The following is a 21,933-nucleotide window of genomic DNA, read 5'->3' on the forward strand; positions in this document are numbered from 1 at the left end:
GGGCAGTTTACGTGACAGGATGCACGCGACAGATCCGTCCAATAAAGATGACGAAGTAGTATGTCCCAAAGCTGTGGCACAGCAGGGGAGAGGGGAGAGGGGAAACAGTGATCGACTGTCCTTAAAAATCTGTAGTAAAACCACAGACTGTAAAAAAATATGGATGTAGTGTCTGTGACGTCACCCGTAGGTTTTTGAAGACCGTTTTTGAAGCCTAAAGTGGGCGCAGCTGATCGTCGCCATCTTGGCAGCGCGTCACTCCCGAATTTATTTATTTTTACAGTCAGGCAATGAGCTGAGGTAATGTGACAGGTAACAGACAGCAAACAAACGGCTAATGATTACTAATGACCACAGCAGCGGGAATCCACCTGTCACTCAAAGTGGACACCCTTAATTATGCAGAAATTTAAGACTTAATATAATTTAATGTAAACAGATGAGTTATAAAAAAAATGTAAATCTAAAAAATAATGTTTGGAAATGTAAACTGATATTTCCTACTGACACACTACAGCAAAAGATATAAATAACTGACTTAAAACCAATTTTTCTTTTTCTTTTTGGGGGGGGGGGGGGGGGGGGTATTAACATGACTTTTGCACAGTACTGTACATATATATATATATATACACACATATATATATATGTATATCAAAAAACACAATATTATAAACTATATTGAGAAATCTCTGACATTTTGGTAACATGGTGGCAGAAAATAGTGATATAAATTTGAAATAAAAGAGCTATATTATTTTTCATAAACCAAAACGTTGTATTTATTATAGTAAATAAAACTCTCACAGCTCCTGAGATTATCTTAATGTGATGTTTCTAACATGAATGTTCTTAAGCATCATGAATGAATGAGGAATAAACACCAACCTCTTTGTTCTTCAGGATCTTCAGTGTGTTTCATTCTGCAGGGTTCTGGATCACTCATGTTCTCACTGTCCTCTTTAATAAACTCAGTCTTTGCAGATTTCAGCCCTTCCTGATGCTCTGATGCTCGTCTTCACTTGTAGCTGATGGGAATTTACAGCATTTATTGGGGAATTACAGTGGGGAGCTTCACTGATGATGTGACTGATGTGGGAGGAGCTTCACTGATGATGTGACTGCAGGGGGAGGATCTTCACTGATGATGTGACTGCAGGGGGAGGAGCTTCACTGATAATAGGCTTGTTCGACTTCATGCAGCTCTGCGCAGACCGATCTGCGGCTGATTTGAAGCAGTGCATGCCGGTTAGAAATTTTGTCCGACTTGATACAGCGCCGACTTGACTTGAGAGCGATTCGAGAGTAGCCGGAGAAATCTCAAGAGATTCTCAAGAGCGGCTGCACGTGGGCTGATGACGACACTGCTGTTCCATGATTGGCTGGATTCACCGCATGACAACGATCACGTGAGTTTCATGTTTAATCGAACACCTTTAGTTCCTCTAAAGCTCACAAATCAGTTTTTTATAACAGTAAACACTCTTTCATGTAGTTGCGATGGTATATTGTGTCATGTTTATCAAATTAAAACTGATTAAAAAACGTAGACTCCACTTCATTGATAGTAGCTTATGCTGAACTTTATTCTTGTACAAACAGACGCTGTATGAAGCAGTAGTTAAAGTATTGAAAGAAAATGTCTCTGAAACATCTGTGTATTATTTGGCAAATATTGCATTAATTTCACTTCAGCTGTGGTAAAGTATGCAAACACCACGTAAGCAGTCACTACGGGAACCAGAAAGTGTCCGACTTCACGTCTCCGTTTGCAGCTCCTCCCCGCCTGCATGCGGCTACTCTCGCCGATCGGTTACATCCAGCTGCAGCCGATGTCCAACACACCTAAAGTCTTTATGAGTGAATCATTGAATCGTTCATTCAAACAGATTTTTTATTTATTTCTATTAAAATTAATTGAATATTTAAAAATTAGACTGCAGCATTTTTTATTTTGTCAGAACCTCTAGTAAATGTATTTATTTTCTATTCAGAATTGGGGGAGAATCATGAATCAAAAGTAAATTTTTACAATCAAAGAAATTTTGAGAATCAAAATTTTACAAAAAATGTAAATCGGAAAATGTTTAAGAAAAATAATTAAGTAAAAGTTTATTTGTTCTGTTGCAGTGGAATATGCGCTATTCAGGGCACTCCCCACAATCTTTCCTTCTCCAGCTGCACCACCTAAGAAGATGGGACATGCCAGTGAGGCATTGCTTCATGTCCTTCAGGTGAGAGTTTGATCACATTTTGTCACATCCAACACTTTTTTTTTTCTTTCACTAAAGAAATTAGTCTTTAGAGGTTTTTTATTTCTCTTTTTTTCCTCAGCCAACAGAAGACCCCACCATCTACCTTCAGAAGAGATCACTCTCCAGCCCTGTTTTAATCTTTGATGGTTCCAACTGTCTTCTCGCTATTGGAACCACTCCCATCACCACATTTGCAAAGGAAGACCTCAGTGAAGCTCTCCTTTATCTGATGGCTTACTACGACACCCTTCATCTTACCTATCCCAAATGCGTGGCGACCCTCCTTTCTGTCATTCAGACCGAAATATTGCAGGACACACTCCATGAGCAAGACGCCACAGCGTCATTCAAAAAAGCCATGGCAGAGTGGAAGGATTTTATTGGGCAGTAGAGGTTCTAAGAATAACATTTTCACACTGCCAGTAACATCTAAGGTGAATAATAGTTCTGTGTTCATGGAATGTAAGAAACAAATGGAGACGTAAGTTTAATTATTTATTTATTTTCTTTTTCTTGGGGGGGTCTACTGTAACACAAAGTACTTACTGATGTATTTTTTTTTCTCAACCTTCTTTGCAACAAATTGTTCTGGAGTTCTATTTCAGTTCCAGTGACAGTTCCTTATGCTTAAACATGAATGCAATGCACTACTGTACCATCATCTTTTTTCCTGAGTGTCAGGTAATCTCTTTCAATTGACAGTTCCCCCAAAAAATGAAAATGTTGGCATCATTTACTCACCCTCAAGTTGTTCCAAACCTGGATCATAGAGTTGATGGCACCCATTGACTTCCATAGTAAATACAATGGGTGCCATCAACTCTGATTGCCAACATTCTTCATTCATCTTCTTTTGTGTTTAACAGAAGAATGAAACACAGGTTTGGAACAACTTTAGGGTGAGTAAATGATGCCAACATTTACATTTTTGGGGTAACTATCCCACGGTGTTTAATGAACACACAGTAAATATTGTAACAAAACGTTATTATTATTATTATTTTTGCAATACTTAAGTGAAGTTTAAGCAATCACTGTTTTGAGAAGGAGCAAGTAATGTATTTCCTTTGATATCTATGGTGTTAAAAGACAAACTTGAAATATTGAATACATAATTGTTGGCTGTACTAATTCTGCATGGTCTTGATTTCAGTTTTTGTTGTCTTAAGTAATCTTGTTTTAAGTTTAAATGCTTTCTCATTTTAAGACTGAAAAGCTAATTTTGACAATTCTTAAATTAAGAAGAATTCTCTTGTTTAGTGGCTCTGGTTTTAAGATCTTTTCTCACAAATTAAGAAAGAAGAAAACGCTTAAAGAATTTGCAAGCTAGTTTTAAGTTATTTTTTACTAAATGCACTTCTTAAAAAAAATAATTTGCAAGCTAGTTTTAAGTTATTTTTGACTAAATGCACTGCTTTGAATAAGTATTTTACTACTTCTTTCAAGAGATTTTACACTTTCCTGAAGCCTAGATATTCTTTCTTATTTCAAGAAATCTTACCAAGTGTAATTATCTTACTGCACTGGCAGATAATTTGACTTGTTTTTAGTCTGTATGTTCTTAAATCATGCATTTATTTCTTATATTTAGACAGTTAATTTTTGCAGTGTAGAGGTGTTTTTCCCTTGGCGCTGGCTCGGTAAAACCTCTGCTTTCAACACGCAAAAGTCATCGCCTATATCGCTATATAAAACCGTCTGGACATGCCCACAGACTACGTAATTATAAGCGTCTAGCGATTTGTAGGCTCTTAGTTTTTCTCGCATGTAAACACTCGGCTTGTCCACCAGATAGCTGTATATGGCGGGCCAGTGAATATCTGGCCACTTGCTGACGTTACCCATTCTGTTATGAGCTCGGGATCAGGCAGACAATTCCCATTAACTAAAACAAGTTTGTTATGGTACTGTTCCCGTTCCTGTGGTGGCAAAGACAGTGCATAACTTGACACAATATGCCGGTATATTAAGAGTGCCATTTTCTGACCCCATGCTGAGCGCGCACCTAACCTAGCATTCGAATGTTTACAAACATTGAAGGGGTCTACTGTAACTGCGCTTATTTCAGTCTTTGGTAGAAGTGGGTGGTAATAGACAAGAAATATACAGTTTACTACTATCTTACTGATAATCAAGCGTAGCATCAGTGGTCCTGACAGAAGTGTTTCTTTAGTCATTCAGCAGTCCTACATCCTGAACCCTAATCCACACTTACAACAGTATGGCATTTTGAAATGAAACCTTACCTTTACCTTGCTGTTACGGTCTTTTCATTCAATAACTGTTGTGGAGATTCTTTGTATTAAAGAACATGAAAGAACAAACGTTGATTAAATAATCAGTTCACAAACAATATATCTTTTATTGAACGATCTTTTAATATTAATCCAATATTACAATAAAATAATCAATTCAAGTGTAATTATGACTTTCCTTTTTTATACCATTACAAAACATTTCCAGTGAATTAAATTTATAAAACAGCAACATATCACAAAAAATACAGAGCAAAGATGTATCATTAAACTGCTGTACTTTTAACTAGTTAATTTAATCATTCTCAGAGGTTTTTTAGGTGCTTTAATTTTTTTTCTTTTAAACAGGAGACATTGAACTTGAATGTGCTTCCCATTAAACCAGGCCCAAGGCCATGGGTCGCCTGGTCAAATATCTGCCAGTTCCTCCTTAAATACCCGAAGTGTAGGTCTTCCTGCAAATTAAATACATAAAGATTTGTTTCAATGCACACTGATAGTCATAAAAAAAATGTAAAATCTATTTTAACTGCAGGCTTCAGTTTTGGATATTGAAAAAATAACATCCTCATTTTCAAATATTTCCAGGACTACTTTCTTTTGTGGAGTAAACTTGGTGCCAGGAACATTAATGAAACCTTATTGTAAAGCCTTTCTCAATGGATCTGCCAGCTCTGTGTAGTAATGTTGTTGCATGATCGAGATCGTCCCACGAGTAAACCGCTGTCTAGTATTGCTCCGAGCTGATAAACTGTTTGCGCTGCACAGCTCAAAAGAGTAGCGTGGGTTCACTCTGTTTTCGTTTGCCGTGTGATGTTTCTCATATGCGGCAGAAATGGCAGCTCTCTCTTAAAAAAGGTTGCAAAATGTGACCATTTACTCGCAGTCTAGAGCCCTGTATAGTGCTGTATTTCTGCTTTACATGAGCGCCACCTACTGTCAGAGAGTGAATTTGTTTGTTTTTGCATTGGTCTGAACTGACAAATTAGACATTCCTGTTGGTTGAACACGAGTTAATAGATATCAATCAATCAACAAAGTGTCCTGTGCTCACCACACACTGGCTATAGGTGGAAAGGAGAGATTGGTTGTCAGTTGAGGTCATGGGTCGGTAGGGAATTTATTCATGTTCAATGTTGTTATTGATAGAGATACACGGATGGGGTATAATTTCATCCGCAACCGCATCACAAAACTCATCATCCGCACCAACGTTTTTTGACCAGATTTCAAAGCCACACCCGCCCGCCATCCGCTGATTGTTTTGCGGTCTATGGATGATGCAATGCTCTGCTGATGCGAGCCGCAAGAAAACCCTTGTCTGTTCTAGAAAGGATGCAGCAAAGATGTTTAATGCTAATGTATGAGGCATAGGCCTACGCTGAGTTTCATTCATTTACGATGAGATGCGCTCTAGTTCACAATGCAAGTGAACGCGGCGCGCCGGCGCCTCCATGTCACGGTTATTATATTGTCTGCTATATTTGCTTTTTATTTATTAAATACATGCAATTGGTTGATAAAACATTTATTAAAATTAAGATACAATTTGTACAAAACGAAATTAGCTTTAAAGAAAGGCTTTCTGAAAAGCAAAACTTAATGAAGTGGTAAAAATCATGTCTGAGGATTTACAAATGTACACATGTCTCCCGATATATTGTACATCTTATGATCCTATCTTTTATTACAATTGTTTTTGAGCTAAAATGTAATACACATCATATAGGCTATATACACACACTGTATATGTTTCTTTTATCAAACATGTTTGGGGCCAGTCAAGGGGTAATTAAACTGAACGGTCAGTTATCGGTAATTATTGTATTGATATACAATCTATACATATACAATGATGGCACATCAATATATCATAGTCATAGCTTTTATTTCTATCTCAAATGATTGGCGGTCGGTCAGGGGGTACTTGGCAAAGAATCAAATACAGTTGGAAACGACGTAGACCATTAATAACACAGACTGTTAATTATTTTTAATTAGTATTTAAACATTCTCTAAGATAAAAAATGTTTGTAAAAAATATTTTAATAACACGGTTTTGGCAGTTATAGAGTTCTAATGACGGTGTTCAACTATAACGTCTCACGGTTAGCCCACCCCTAGGTAGGAAAATATATATATATTTTTTTAATTGTACTTTACAGTACCGATGGATACTCTATTTTTTCATAACATAGCCTACCTGTACTACAGTGTGAAAGCTCTAACCTGTTAACATGGGTATGGAAAAAATTTGCAACGCATATGCACTGCAAACGGAGTATTTGTGAAATGGCCGTCACACTCCACGCAGATGCGGAAAGTGTCGCCTTTGTAAGCTGACTCATTGCTGGAGGACAACAGGCATCTTGCATTGCAAGAGTGCTATACAAAAACTGTGCTGTACAAAAACTTAAATTATAGGTCACCTCAAAGTTTTTTATTTGTGCATTTATTTAATTTGTATAATTTCTTCCCCAAGCTCATAAAATAAATTTGGGTCGCACATAAATTGACAGGGTCGGTTGGAAACCGGAACCAAACAAATTTTTTTTTAGGCCTAGGGTGATGTGTGTCTAACTTACAAAGAACAGACTTTGTTTCTCAGCACATGAAAATAAACTACTTACCGTGATCTCAGACTGTGTTTAAGTGGTTTCTCCACTGCATGGATCTTCATGTGTATCTTCACTTCACTTTTAAAAGCAAAACTCTTCCCACACTGCAGCTTCTCTCTGCTGTGGATCCTCTCATGTGATCGCAGATGTGATGAGTCACTGAATCTCTTGTCACAGTGTGAACACTTGTAAGGTTTTTCTCCAGTGTGAATTCTCTGGTGCTGTTTTAAACCGTCCGCTGTAGTAAAAGTCTTCTCACACTCAAAGCACATGTACTCTCTTACACCAGTGTGTATTTTCTGATGTGTGTGTAAATGTTGCAGCAGTGAAAAACTCTTTCCACACACAGGACATGAATGCGGCTTCTCCTTCGTATGAACTCTCAAGTGTGTCTTCAGCTCTGATGCACTAAGAAATGTTTTGCCGCATTGATCACATGTGAACGGCTTCTCTCCAGTGTGGATCATCATGTGAACATTAAGAGATGATGATTGACTGAAACTCTTCCCGCAGTAATTACATGAGCATGGCTTCTCTCCGGTGTGAACTCTCATGTGTAGCTTCAGGTTACTTTTAAAAGCAAAATTCTTTCCACACTGATCACACGTGTGCGGCTTCTCTCCAGTGTGGATCCTCTCATGTGATCTCAGATTTGCTGACTGATTGAATCGCGTCTGTAAAGCAGATATTAAATGTCTTCAGGAAGAGTTTCTACACATGGATTATAATGTTCTGCTTTACTCTCTCCAGCCCAGAGAAAATAGATCAGATCCACCACTATCTATTTATCTATCTATCTATCTATCTATCTATCTATAGGAATAATGCGTGTTTGTCTTTTCAGCACTAAAGTGAAGTTCACTTAATTTATTGCACTGCAAAAAATGCTGTTCTTACTTAGTATTTTTGTGTTGTTTCCAGTCCAAAAATCTAAAAATTCTTAAATCAAGAAGCATTTACTAGAGAAGTAAAACTATATAAGAAATTCTTTTTTGTTTTCAGATAAACAGTAAGTAACTTAAGTAATTTTTGCTTAAAACAAGCTAAATTATCTGCCAGTGCAGTAAGAAAAAAAAACTTAATTCAAAAAAACTTAATAAAAACATAATCTTAAAACAAGATTATTTTCCTTACTGCACTGGCAGATAATTTAGCTTGTTTTAAGCAAAAATCACTTAAGATACTTTCTGTTTATCTGAAAACAAAATAGAATTTCTTATGTAGTTTTACTTCTCTAGTAAATGCTTCTTGATTTAAGAATTTTTAGATTTTTGGACTGGAAACAACACAAAAATACTAAGTAAGAAAAGCATTTTTTGCAGTGCACACTGATCACACTTGTAAGGTTTTTCTCCAGTGTGGATCTTCTCATGTTTTTTCAGATGTTCTGATCGACTGAATCTCTTGTCACAGTGTGAACACTTGTAAGGTTTTTCTCCAGTGTGGATCATCTCATGTGTTTTCAGATTTGATGGGTGACTGAATCTCTTGTCACAGTGTGAACACTTGTAAGGTTTTTCTCCAGTGTGAATCCTCTGGTGCTGTTTTAAATTTTCTGCTGTAGTAAAAGTCTTCTCACACTCAAAGCACATGTACTCTCTCACACCAGTGTGAATTTTGTCATGTATATGTAAAAATTGCAGGAGTGAAAAACTCTTTCTACACACAGAACATGAATGCGGCTTCTCCTTCATATGAACTCTCAGGTGTCTCTTTAGGTCTGTTGACCTAAGAAATGTTTTGCCACATTGATCACATGTGAACGGCTTCTCTCCGTTATGGATCCTCATGTGAATCTTAAGGGATGATGATTGACTGAAACTCTTCCCACATTGATCACATGAGAACGGCTTCTCTCCGGTGTGGATTCTCATGTGAATCTCAAGACTTTGTTTGGTTGTGTAACTCTTTCCACACTGAGTGCAGATGAAAGATTTCTTGGCTCTTCTTTTCTTTAAAAATGTCTTTTTAGTCTTCGATCGACTCAGAGGTTTTCCTCCAGGTTGGACATGATGTTTCTCCTCCACTTCACTCAGTTCTTCTCTCTCCTCCTCCACTTCACTCAGTTCTTCACTCTCCTCCTTCACTTCACTCATTTCTTCACTCTCCTCCTTCACTTCACTCATTTCTTCACTCTCCTCCTTCACTTCACTCATTTCTTCACTCTCCTCCTTCACTTCACTCAGTTCTTCTCTCTCCTCCTTCACTTCACTCAGTTCTTCACTCTCCTTGCTCTCTTCCATCAGGTCTGACAGGAAAGAAACAAATGTTACATTTAATTTTCAGTACATCAAAATAATTCAAAGAGAGAAATATAAAGTGAAAGGACATGAAAGTGAGCCCTGACGTAATAGTAGAAAGTAGACAACTGTTATAAAATAGTATGATAATTTGATGCCTTTTTATAAATGATTATATGTCCTTGAAACTTTCCATGAATGAGGTAAATTTATCTTCCAATTATTATCTTTAAAACATTATAGGCACAAATCCCATATTTCTTTAGTAAGAACTATTAATTTGATCAATGACAATTATCTAACATTATATTAACATTAAAATATACAATACTGCCATGTTTTGACAACAACTTTGAGAATGATATTTATTTGACTAAAACCGTTAATTATTAATGGCCGTTCACACTAGACTTTTCCTTGCACTGACTTCCATTCATGCGCATATGAAAGTGGGACACCAGAAACAAGCTCAAGTGAATTACCCTGTGAGTGAATTACCCAACTTAGCATTCAAGTAAAGTGGATTGTTTATTTTAAAATTTGTAATTATTATTATTTGTTATATGTTAAATTTATGTTGTGAGTTGAAGCCTGCAGCCCGGGGGCCTGCTGAGGCCACGCTGGACAGCACAGCATCCTGAACGTATCAAGAAGGCCAAGAGTTGATCGTTGCCCATTCAGTGATGGTCCCCCACAGTATCAACTTGAAGGAGCAGCAGTTGAGGCCAGCAGAGAAGAGAGAGAAGGGCTAGCGAAGAGGCCCTTTAAAGCAGTGGTTCCCAACAGGGGGGTCGCGGCCCACAAGGGGGTCTCGGCGAGCTCTCTGGGGGGTCGTGTCATATTTTGAAAAGTTTTGAGTAATAAGCATTAAAGTCGTCCGTAACTTTTTCTATGTTAAAAATTTACAAAATGTATATAATGAGCGAGTTCATCATGAATCCATCTTCCAAACCGTGTTTTTTTCTTATTCTGAATCACTATGGTACACCTATAATAAGTGTTTATATTGGGACTATTTAACACTGGTTCGGATCGCTGCCACTGCGGAGTAGTGGTACTGGACCTGCGTGACTCGTCATAGCCAAACACAGAGAAAGGAAATTCGGCTCCAAAAGACACATTATTCTGTTAACAAACGCATGTTTATTAACGATCGCTATAGCGCAAAAAAAGGAATGCATGCTTTAAGGAGAACGATCATATTACATTAGCTAATTTTATCCATTCCCTGGCCTGGCTGACCAAAAATGGGATTTTAACCAGGACAGCCTTAAAAACCAAATACATATGGGCCAGACTGACCCTTGAGGATGATAAAGATGTCTTACCCTGTTAAAGATCTCTCCACGCATTGACCAAATTACTCACGACCAGCAGATCCTCACACTTATTGATAAAGCCTCACAAATAACATGCAAGTATTGAGGTCCCAGACAGCAGTAATTTTGTAATAGCCTATATATTCATTCTTTTTTTTTAACCTACACACCAGTGTGAATACTGACATTTTTTTTATTGTGATTCAAATAGGGCCAATTTATAGGCTACTCTTAGGCTTACGTTTTTAAATTACAAATGGCCCACTGATGTTTTTGTTATTGTATTTTCAATATTAGGCTATAGGCTATTATTTGTGCATAAACATATCTGGTTATAGTAATAAACAGCCTACCGTTTGCTTGAAAACAACATATTTTGTCATCCTTGCTGCTAGCCAACAAGAGCGATAATATCATTAAATGTGAAGGGGGGCCCTAAAATATTTTCTTGGGAAAAAGGGGGTCTCAGACAATAAAAGGTTGGGAACCACTGCTTTAAAGCAATCATTTCAATCTTCAAAGTACCAATTTATAGAGACCAAACATGGTGTGTGAGGTTACGTTGACTGTTGGTTCTATAATAAAATACATAGTTATCTATCAAAGGATAGTAAACTATAACTTTATATAGTAAACTATAACAAATACTTGTGTCTGACTTGTCTCAGTCGTTACACACGCATCCAAACTTTAATTGAGGATAGTAAGAGTGCAAGGGCTTTAGATACAGCTTTGGATGCGACTAGCTTAGTGAACACTGTACATTGTTGGGTCCCCAATACCAACTAAGCTAATGAAAGATATGCTTCCAAAGGTCATAGATCCTCTTCTTAATATCATTAATTCCTCTTTGTCATTAGGATACCATAGTACCGAGACTGCTCTCATTAGAGTCACAAATGATTTGCTCTTATCATCTGATCATGGTTGTATCTCTCTATTAGTGTTAAAGGGATACTCCACCTCTGGAAAGATGAATGTGTATTTAAATTGGGTCATTTATGTAGAAGAAATGTGAAATTATTTTAGAATTTTGAGCTTTCTAGACTGAGAAAAGCCAGAAAATGTATTTTTGGCTCATGTGGATGAAAGACAACAACTCCCAGAATGCACTTGCTTCGCTGCTCTAGGAGGCCACTCCCAAGCCACGCCTACCGGTTAGAGAGCAGTTGTAAACAAAGCTAAGCAAAGTTACTGGTCTCCGTGAGTCTGCCCGGGTTTTTGAGATCGCATCGCACAAAATGTCCGGGATTCGGCTTTTGCGTTCTACAGTCGCCATTCATTGTGTTTACTGTGGCGAGCAGGACGAGACTAGGGCCGTGGGGGAACGACGTGAGGCCGGTGGCGTGATTACTGATGACCGACACCTGTGAGCCACTGGTCTTGTATCTCTCACAGAGGAGCAGGTATTTTCTTAGCAATGGTAAAACGCACATCAACCGATCACGCCACCGGCCTCGCGTCTTTCTCCCGCGGCCCTAGCCTCGTCCTGCTCGCCACAGTAAACATGATGAATGGCGACTGTAGAACGCAAAAGCCGGTGGCGTCCAGCCGGCGGCCGGACATGCAGATTTCTGCCGGTGAAGTCAAACGCACTGGCACTGATCTGTGATAGGTCTGCTAGCGCATTAGGTCCAACACCCTATGGGCGGGTTTGAAAGGGTGGGAACTAGTGCTTGTAGTCTTAACAGAAATACCCCCCTCTTACACTTCCTCCTACAATGACGCAAAATGACGATTTTTGCGTCATTGTAGGAGGAAGTGTAAAGAGGTAAATACAGATTTCTCTCGTCTCAGGGGAAAATGAGAAAATGTTGCACGGCCATTCAATAGTATGACTGGGTTTCTAACATTGCAAAGCTTAATGCAAATGGGTGGAGCGTTCCTTTAAGAGCCGTACACACCGGGACGAATATCAGCGCGCGTTATTCGCCAGTGTTTTTCAACGCGTTTTTTGTGTTCACACCCAAGCGGTTTTCGCTGACGATGAGCCGAGTGAACATGCAAATTCATTCCCTGACATTAGATGGCGCTTAATGTAAAACAGAAATACCCCGGTACACAAGGTGGCGCTGCGCAACTTTACGCTTCTGACACTCGCTTAACTCAGAAGAAGAGAGCAGTTAACGGTATGGCATCGAGATGTCGTCCGCGCTCACATGAAGAAATTGGGGTTGAGACTCAAGAAGAGTGTGCTTTCTCCACTACAGAGAACCACTTTCCTTGGTGTGGTATGGGATTCAGTCACGATGCGAGCCACACTATTGCCCGTTCGTGTAGCTGCTATTCTCACAGCCACAAAGTTGCTAACTAGGCCAGTCACGCACTGTGAAACAGTTTGAGTGACTGTTGGGCCTACTGTACATGAGACCCTTGCAGTGGTGGCTCAGGACCAGAGGGTTCTCCCTGAGGGGAAACCCACTTCGTACGATCAAGATCACATGGCGGTGTCTCCGCTCCTTGGTTATATGGAGGAAACATTAGTTCCTATCCTAGGGCCCAGTGTTGGGAGCTCTTTGCCATTGAGTTGCTATCTCGACAGATGTTTCCCTCACCGGCTGGAGAGCGGTAATGGAAGTCCGCTCAGCTCAGGGTCTGTGGAGGAGTCATCATCTCTTTTGGCACATAAACTGCCTGGAAATGACGGCAGTCTTCAATGCGTTAAGACATTTTCTCCCAGACCTGAGAGGCCATCATGTGCTTGTCCGTAAAGACAACACATTGGTGGTCTCTTACATAAATCGTCAGTGGGGTCTGCGTTCGCGTTCACTCTGCAAACTGGTGCACCAGATCCTCCTGTGGTCATTAGGGAAAATACTCTCTCTGAGGGCAGTGTATATCCCAGGGGGGCAGAATATAGGAGCAGACACCCTGTTGAGGCAGGGGCTGAGGCCAGGGGACTGGAGACTTCACCCCGAGGCGGTGGAGCAAATATGGGAATTTTTACGGCCAAGCAGAAGTGGATTTGTCTCTCAACTGAGGTTGTTGAGACCATCCTAAGCTCCAGAGCTCCAGCTGCGAGGAAATTATATGCACTAAAGTGGAGCGTTTTTACTTCCTGGTGCCACCAGCATCAGCGGGATCCAGTTAACTGTTCTATAACAGTACTTGAGTTTCTGCAAGATCGCTTCGCATCAGGTTTATGTCCTTCCACCTTAAAGGTCTACGTGACGGCTATTACAGCTTTCCACGCCCCGGTGGATGGTACATCTTTGGGTAGAGACCCCCTGTTCATACGTTTCCTTCGTGGCACCTTAAGGCTGAGGCCAGCAACTCGCCCTAGGGTGCCGGCTTGGGACCTGGCAATAGATTTGGAAGGCCTGTCAGGGACTCCATTCAAGCCCCTAGATTCGGTCTCAGAAAAAATTCTGACTTTCAAGACCATCTTTCTTCTAGCTATTTCGTCCCTCAAAAGAGTCAGAGACCTTCAGGCCCTATCTGTTTCTCCCACCTGCCTTGAGTTTTCACCCAGGATGGTCAAGGCATTCTTATACCCTAAGCAGGGATACGTCCCTAGACATAGGCTACTTATGTCCACAGGGCTGCCCCGTGGAGAAAATCAGATCCTGCTCAACTCACTTCAAATGTCACATTTAATTCTGTGAACATTATCTTCTACACATTAACTGAAGTGTTTTTATATATCTAAATGGGCACTCTTAAAATCAGTAAATCAAGCATTATATTATGATAATCAAGCATTAGCCTATTTAATGATATAACTTCAGTAATTAGAACTAAAACTTGATAATCATGCATGAATGCATATTTGTCATTTTAACTGAACTTGCTTAAGATATTGTTGGTCATTCAGTGTTTCTGTAAAACAATAAAAATAATAGTAATTATTATTAAAAGATAATCATATTACTAATTCTACTACTAATAATGACAATATACAACCATAGTCTATAAAAACAAATATATAGTATAGGCCTACAACACATGAGCTGCTGGGTTCATGAATGTTAATCACCTTGACAGCGTTCGTTCGCTCTGATTTGCTGAAATTGAAAACAGGGATGGATGAGTGCCATCCAGTAAGATTGCCGTTTGCGCATTAGTTCGCCCACTACCGGAGAAACCGGCATCTCTTCTGCTTGTTCTTAAAAGCTGAATAATCCCAGATGAACTCAGTTATTTTGACAGGAAAATACAAACAAGAATATCATTTACATGTAGCACGTCAATTTTGCGTGGTATAATGTAAGACTCTTTCTCGCTCTCATTTTCGCTCTCATTTTTTACATTTTCATTTGAATTTCCTGTTGAATGCACGACAACAAAGCACCGCAACAAGCGCTTCATTGTGGATGTAATACGCAAATGCAAATTATCAGAGTAAACTCCCAGAAAACCAATGGAGAAAACCCGAAAGTAAAACAGATAATTTTATAATTAAATATTGCGATACTTTGCGCTACTGTATCGATATAATTGCGTGCGCAAAATATCGCGATACTGAACAGAATCGATTTTTTCCCCCACCACTAGATATTATAGCCTGAACCTGGAAGCTGGACGTAGCTTGCCGACAGTTTTACATACAGGCAATTGTAAGTATGGCGTATTGGGTATTCTTGTTCCCAAAGCGTCATTGACGCAGCGTGACTTCCCTCGAAAGAGAAAATTTTAGGTTACGACTGTAACCCAAGTTCCCTGAAAATGGAACGAGACAATGCGTCGCCCTGCACATACTTCCTGCATCCCTGTGATCGACTTTGCTTCGGCTCTCGATGCTAGCACCAGTTTCACAGGATGTGCTTTTATCCGTGGCGTTCCTTCTTTCCAATGGACTACTTGACATACGTGCTTCAGACGTAATCACGCAGGGGCGTTCCCAAAGCATCATCGACGCAGCATCTCGTTCCCTTCTCAGGGAACTAGGGTTACGTCGTAACCTGAGACGTTTTCTTTGTAACAAAATACTGCTGAAAAACAAACAGAAACTACATTGTGCAGATGATTCGAGCATTAGGGGTAGGAATCTCTAGGCACCTCATGATTTGATTACGATTCAGAGGGCTGCGATGCGATGATAAAACAGTTATCGATGTATCTTTTTTCTATATAGTTTTAATTTTTTTCCACTGTGTGATTACTTGGTACTTTTAAAGCAAAGTATAATGATCCATAATGAATTTACTTCCAATATATTTTATTAATTAAACAAATGGAAGTGATTTGGCAATAAATGTAGCGATAGAGTTTGTATTTCGCTTTTCTTTTTCCGAGTTGGGTGGAAGCTTTTAAGGTTGTCCTGGTTTCTGATCTGACTTGTGGTTTATAAAAGAATTATGCACAGAATTTGAATGCTTCCAATTAGATCTCGCTGCGATGTTATTAATTATGCGGTGAATTCAAACGCTTTCTCACTGGATCTCCCAGCGCTGTGTAATAACAGTATTGTGTGATTGAGATCGGCCCATGAATAAACCTGTTCTGTTTCATTTGATGTTTCTCGTATGTAACAGAAGATTGTAATGCAGAGGGTGCCAGTCGGATTTCTCGCTCAACCATCATGCGTCTCTGCCTTTTGAGTTCCGTCAATATTTCGTTATCATTAAACATTCAGAAAATCGATTTTTGACATTTGTGATTCGATTCAGAATCGTCAACATCGCAATGCATCTAAGAATTGATTTTTTCCCCCACCCCTATTGAGCATGTTGAAAATTCTACTTCAATCAAGTTGTCTTATTTACAAAGTAAATTAAATGGCTACTGTTTTATACTGAGGTAACTGAGGCTTACTGTCTACTGTAAACCACAAATAATATATTGCCTATTCCACATCTCAAGCACAGGCATAACGCTTGCCACAAAGAACTGGCAAAAGTAATGATTATGCATGAGACATTTTAATTGTTTATTAATAAACTAGTGATTTCTGTCAGTGTTGGCTGCAAACAAAGTTGGTGATGCTGACTCGCCATCCTCGTAGTACTTAGTGAACGGGCCTATAGAGAGAAATGCACACTTCATACGAATTACTAGCCTACATAAGCAGAGAGTAGCCCAGTTCTTTTCGTTTTGAATTGTTTTGTTTAAAAGTAGACATTTCAAGCTTTCTATATTTCTCAGGTCTGTGAGGCAAGTATAGCCTATACTCTGAGTTTCTATAGGCGAGCTCCAGTTCACGCGCCGGCGCCTCTGCGTCCTGATTATATTGTCTGCTATATTTGCTTCTTATTTATTAAATCCAGATGAAACATTGATTAAATTATGTTACAATTTATACAAAACGAAATTCACTTTAACAAAAGGCTTTCTACAAATCAAAACTTAAAGGGGTGGTTCAGGATTTTGGACATCGGACCTCATTTCCAAGTTAGCCTGGGTGTTATTTATCAGTGGAGACAGTTTTCAAAAATTTTCATCCAGTGACTGTCTTTCCAGTTGCATAGTTCGGTGGTGCTAGGCTAGTGCGAGTCAACGGTAACTGCTAGCCTGCCATTAAAAATAGTTTTACCCACTCCACAGTACACCAAAATCAAATAACGCCAGACTATCGATGTAAATGTCTGTTGAGAGAATAATGTTAGAAATCAAACTACTCTTGCATCTCACGCCCCCCTCACGCCCCAGGCAGAGCCTGCCATCTTGTCTTTTTGGCTTGTTGTTTCTGATTGCAATTTAACCCCAAGGGGGAAATCCAGCTCAAATCCCAGAAGGGAAAATCAAAACAAAATAAAGTTAAAACTTGTTTTGAACAATTTCTTTGTCATCTGCAGATTGATTTTAAGTAGGAAAAAAAAAAATCAATTTAAATCGTAAATCGGATTTTTTGTGAAAAAATCTGGGATTTTTTTTTTTTAGGCCATATCGCCCAGCCCTACTAATTACTTTTTTAAAGTAACTTACCCAACACTGCACGTAACTTAGTTCAAGTTCACTTGTGCATTTGCTTCATTTTGTGCAGATCTATAATTTGCAATATTATGTTTATTTGGTATATGTCTGATTAATCTCATATAGGATGCGTTTCTTTGAGTTAACGCGCTAGCAAATGTGCTCCAGTTTACCTTTCAGCACGTAGCTCAAACAGCAATGCACGGTTAATAACAACTATGATTAGGACTGTCATATTACATTACATGAGAACACTATTGTATTAAATCGTTGTGAATTAATTGGGTTTAGTTGCCATTTTCAGCACGTTCTTCCAGGAAGAGCACATCCACAACAGTCACATATTCTTACTTTTCATTAGTCATTATATTTGATTATTAAATAATTAATTTAATTAAATTTAAATGATCAACCTCATCGAAACATTTTACAATCCTACAAGCCCTTTAGATTTAAAACCCTCTGATTCATTTGGTGAGGAAGCGTTTTGTGTATTTGCACAACCTGTCATGCTGTTGGCCATATGCCACTGCAGCAGACTCATATTGCAGTTTTAAGGCTAACGATTAATCGATTAATTGATCGTTAATTTAAACGACAATCTATCAATGGGAATTTATGAAAATTGACATCCCTAAATGACACTCATCTTCATCAACCACTACAGATTAAGGGCTGGGCGATAAAACGATAACGATGTGTATCGCGATAGACACGTAATCAATATCAATAAAAAATGCGTTCGATAAAACGTTCGATAATATTTTTTTCCTTCGCCGGAAGAAACCAGAGGTTGCGAAGCAAGTTTGGTTGCATGAACAAATGTACTCACTCTCTGGTAACCTAGCAACGTACTGGGTGACATGCTACATGAAGCTCAGCGCCGTGCAGGGCGATAGAAAATGTGTTTAGGACGAACAGAAATATTCTCCAGGACGCCTACAGGACGAAAGACATTTTTTTATGTGTGTTCATTTATTACTAGCCTATTAGGGTAACTTAGAAAATGCCAAAATTAACCGACCAAGCGCTGACTACAACGGAGCGCGTCTTCTCATGCTGTTACTATAGTTACTATCACTGGCCGACTTCTCACCCGGAGACTTGTTTCGCGGTACATCACATAGCTTATTTTCACAGACGAAAACGAGACGATAACTAAATAAAAACTAGTTCTGAATGACAAAAACTATGATGAAAATCTATTGACATTTCCATCAATGAATAAAAACTAGACAAAAATGTTAGATAGTGACGATTTGGGAGGCGATCCAGTCTGATGTCCTGCGTTTGTGGTAGATGCGCACATTTGTACTGTAACGTGCTGATCTACCCAGCGGCACACGGGTTAGCATGCGCTGCATGTCTCATAAAACGTTAAAAAATGTAAACGTCTGGGAGAATGAGTAGAGCAGACATGAAGATCTGAATAAGAGTGACGACGCAAAAAAAGAGCTCTATTCGGTATGGTTTTCTGTGCGCACACACCCGACCCGAAGCGTGCAGCCATGCACAGACACCCATACAGCGCGCGAGTACGGAATTGAGCTCTCTTTCGTGTCTGAATGAACAAATACACACAACATTATGTCGAAATGTCCGTTTTTGGAGAGTATTCATGTAAACTATGTTGGTTATGTCTTAAACAGTTTTGACTGAGTGTATCGGATTGCATCAGTGCTATTGGATCCGCATGTCATTGGACATGATCCGATGTCTTAAAGTGACTGTAGGTAATAAACCTAATGCGGTCTGTGTTCTTAATATTGATCAAGCAACAAAAGAAAAAGAGAAGTCTGTTTTTTTACCTGTTTACAGATAACTACTTTGAATGGAGCTAAATAAATATAATATATATCAAACATTTTAATGGTTTTTATTATGTGACTAACAACTATGATAATAACAAAGTACAGAAACACCATGTTTATTTTGGGACAGTTGACATTCACTTTAAGATGGTTCAAATTGTTTTTCAGGACGGTTCCAGGACGGAGTCGAAAAAAGTTAGTCTGGAGCCCTGGCGCCGCGTCTTTAAAATTCAAACACATTATTCTTTATGAGTGTACACATTCTGAATCTGTCCGTGTCCGCAGGGCCCTGCAACGGCTCAGGACCTTGTTCAAAATCCTGCCACGCCACAGAGCGCCATTTACATAGTTTTATATTAAATGTACATTTATTTGTCTCAAATCGTCGTTAATGTATACTGACTTCACCCTGTGCTGCAATATACATTTAGATTTACATTAATTTACAGAAATCAGCTTGCGTGGATGAAAACTGCTGATGTTATTGGATTTTCAGGTGATATTCTCAATTCATTCAGTTAACGGACGCTCTGAGGTAAAGTGTTCAGACTGCAGACTTAGCAACGATTGTATTTGATTGTACTACAATCTACGCTGCGCTTCTCGTCCAGTGTGCGACCCCCTGACCGTAGTTAGACCAATGTCGTCTGCAAATTATACAAGACCGTCGTCGATTTCTCTATGTTTATTTAACACTTTGCACTATTTTATTACTCTTTATTAAGCATTTCTTATGTATTCATTAATTTTGCACCTTATGTTAAGAGATAATTGATAAGTGTTCATTGTGATTTTAGACTTATGTTTACATTATAATTATTTGAGTGTTTTCCATGGTTGTGTTGACATTTCTGCCTTTATAACCGAGGGGATTATAATCAGAGGAGGGTTCAGTTTAAAATAAAAAAAGTTTAAATGTAATATATTGCTCTCCTGGTCCTTTAAATAGGTCATAAATAATATCATATCGATATCGACCGATATGAAACACTCACATCGTAATACAGTTTTCAGCCAGCCCTACTACAGATAAAGAACTACAGTGGCATAATATTTCCAAATTAATCTAAAATTTAATCTATTCTAAAATATAGTTTGATCTTATGATTCATTAATCACTATAAGTTAGATCATAATAATAACATTTTATAAGCGCAGAAAATGAAAATTATCATAAAACTTTTGAAAATAAAGAGCACCACAGAGCACTATTGTTCCAAGAGTAAAACGCTATTCATAAGTAGGCTATTGATTTAATGTCTCAAGTTGCTCATTAGGCTAAGTAAAAATAAAGTAAAATAATGTAAAACAATCGCACAAACGAACACAAAATCGCTCAGGTCTGAATGAACTCAACATATTCTCCTCATGCTCGCTGCTGCTGCACTAAATGTTTATTTCAGTAGGAAGACACCAGAAAAGACGCACAAGTATCGCTGTGATCGATGAAAACAATACAGAAATGAGTCTGTCGCTTAATCAAACTGTATAAAGTGTGTGTGATGGTTGAGTAAATATGAGAAATACCGTGAACTGCTCTCCTCTCCTCAGAAGACTCGACGCTGAAACTCAATGACGAAAGAGACGGCGCGAGCGAGCGGTGACGTCATCGGCCTCCAACGCACGCGCGTACGGGACACCCCCGCAGCCAATCAGGGCCACGCAGATACTAGTAGCCTTCCATTATTATTATTATTTTAGAACTGAAGTGACTCCAGTTACTAAAGGTGAAAGGAACTTTATCAAGTGAAGCCCAAAATAGGCAGAATAGGCAGAGGAGAATTATGGGGTTAGAATTGTTGCATTATTCCAGATAAATAGATTAATATTCACAAATAAATGTAAAGAGATTCACAAAAAAAAAAATCTAATTCACAAATAAATAAAATGAGATTTGCAAATAAAAAAAATATTTGCAAATGTTTTATTATTTAACAAACACAACTCTGCCTGGCATTTATTTGTGAACTGCTTTCTGTGCATTTGTAAATCCCCTCACGCATTTGTGGATTTTGAAACACTTCTAGCGTTGACATGCAGAGAAATCCACAAAGTGGACTCCACCCACTGTTTACTCAAGCCAATCAGATAACGGCCACATTGAGCTGGCCAATTGTAGCACGTTCTTGCTACAACCAATCACGTCTGGCTTTACACTCTGGGTGATCTTGCTCTGAAATAACTTTGCTCATTCATCATCCATCTGCACTGGCTCAAATAGGAATACAATTGGCCCATACAATTGCTACAGCAAAAAGATGTTTAAAATTTGGATTTTGTTAGAATTAGACCATTAGACTGTGTATCGAGTCAAGCCACAATATTTATGAGCCTTGGAAAAAGCCAGAGAAACAGCGTTTTACATCTCTGTTATGGGAAACAACGCGTTATTGAAGCGCGTTATTCAAGATAGAACAGAAAAGCATCAATAAGTAGCTGACAAGTGAATAACGGTTCAATCTCGTGATACATGAGTTTGTGTAATAGGTGAAATTACTGTCACACAACAGCCAACAGCTTTTCCCACTTCTTCAGTCAAGGAGTTTTAATGTTGCATATGATCAGCTCTGTGGATCTAACAAT

At 38.8% G+C, this 21,933-nt stretch overlaps 2 protein-coding genes across 2 annotated transcripts in view; one reads left to right on the forward strand and one right to left on the reverse strand.

The window, feature by feature from the left end:
• The window catches only part of LOC311078116 (uncharacterized protein), a 54,504-nt gene that overhangs the window by 18,729 nt on the left and 13,842 nt on the right, over positions 1-21,933 (forward strand). The gene's annotated exons all lie outside the window — the stretch shown is intronic.
• On the reverse strand, positions 8,382-20,922 carry LOC311097622 (uncharacterized protein; the record flags this gene model as incomplete). Its single annotated transcript, XM_084137445.1, has 2 exons — positions 20,878-20,922; positions 8,382-9,376 (listed from the first exon to the last, which is right to left on the reverse strand). Exon 2 carries the CDS (start codon positions 9,369-9,371, stop codon positions 8,382-8,384), a length of 990 nt encoding a protein of 329 aa, XP_083993571.1. The 5' UTR covers positions 9,372-9,376; positions 20,878-20,922.

The sequence above is a fragment of the Abramis brama genome (genome assembly GCF_963993115.1).
Source record: "Abramis brama genome assembly, chromosome: 1".
NCBI lineage: Eukaryota > Metazoa > Chordata > Actinopteri > Cypriniformes > Leuciscidae > Abramis > Abramis brama.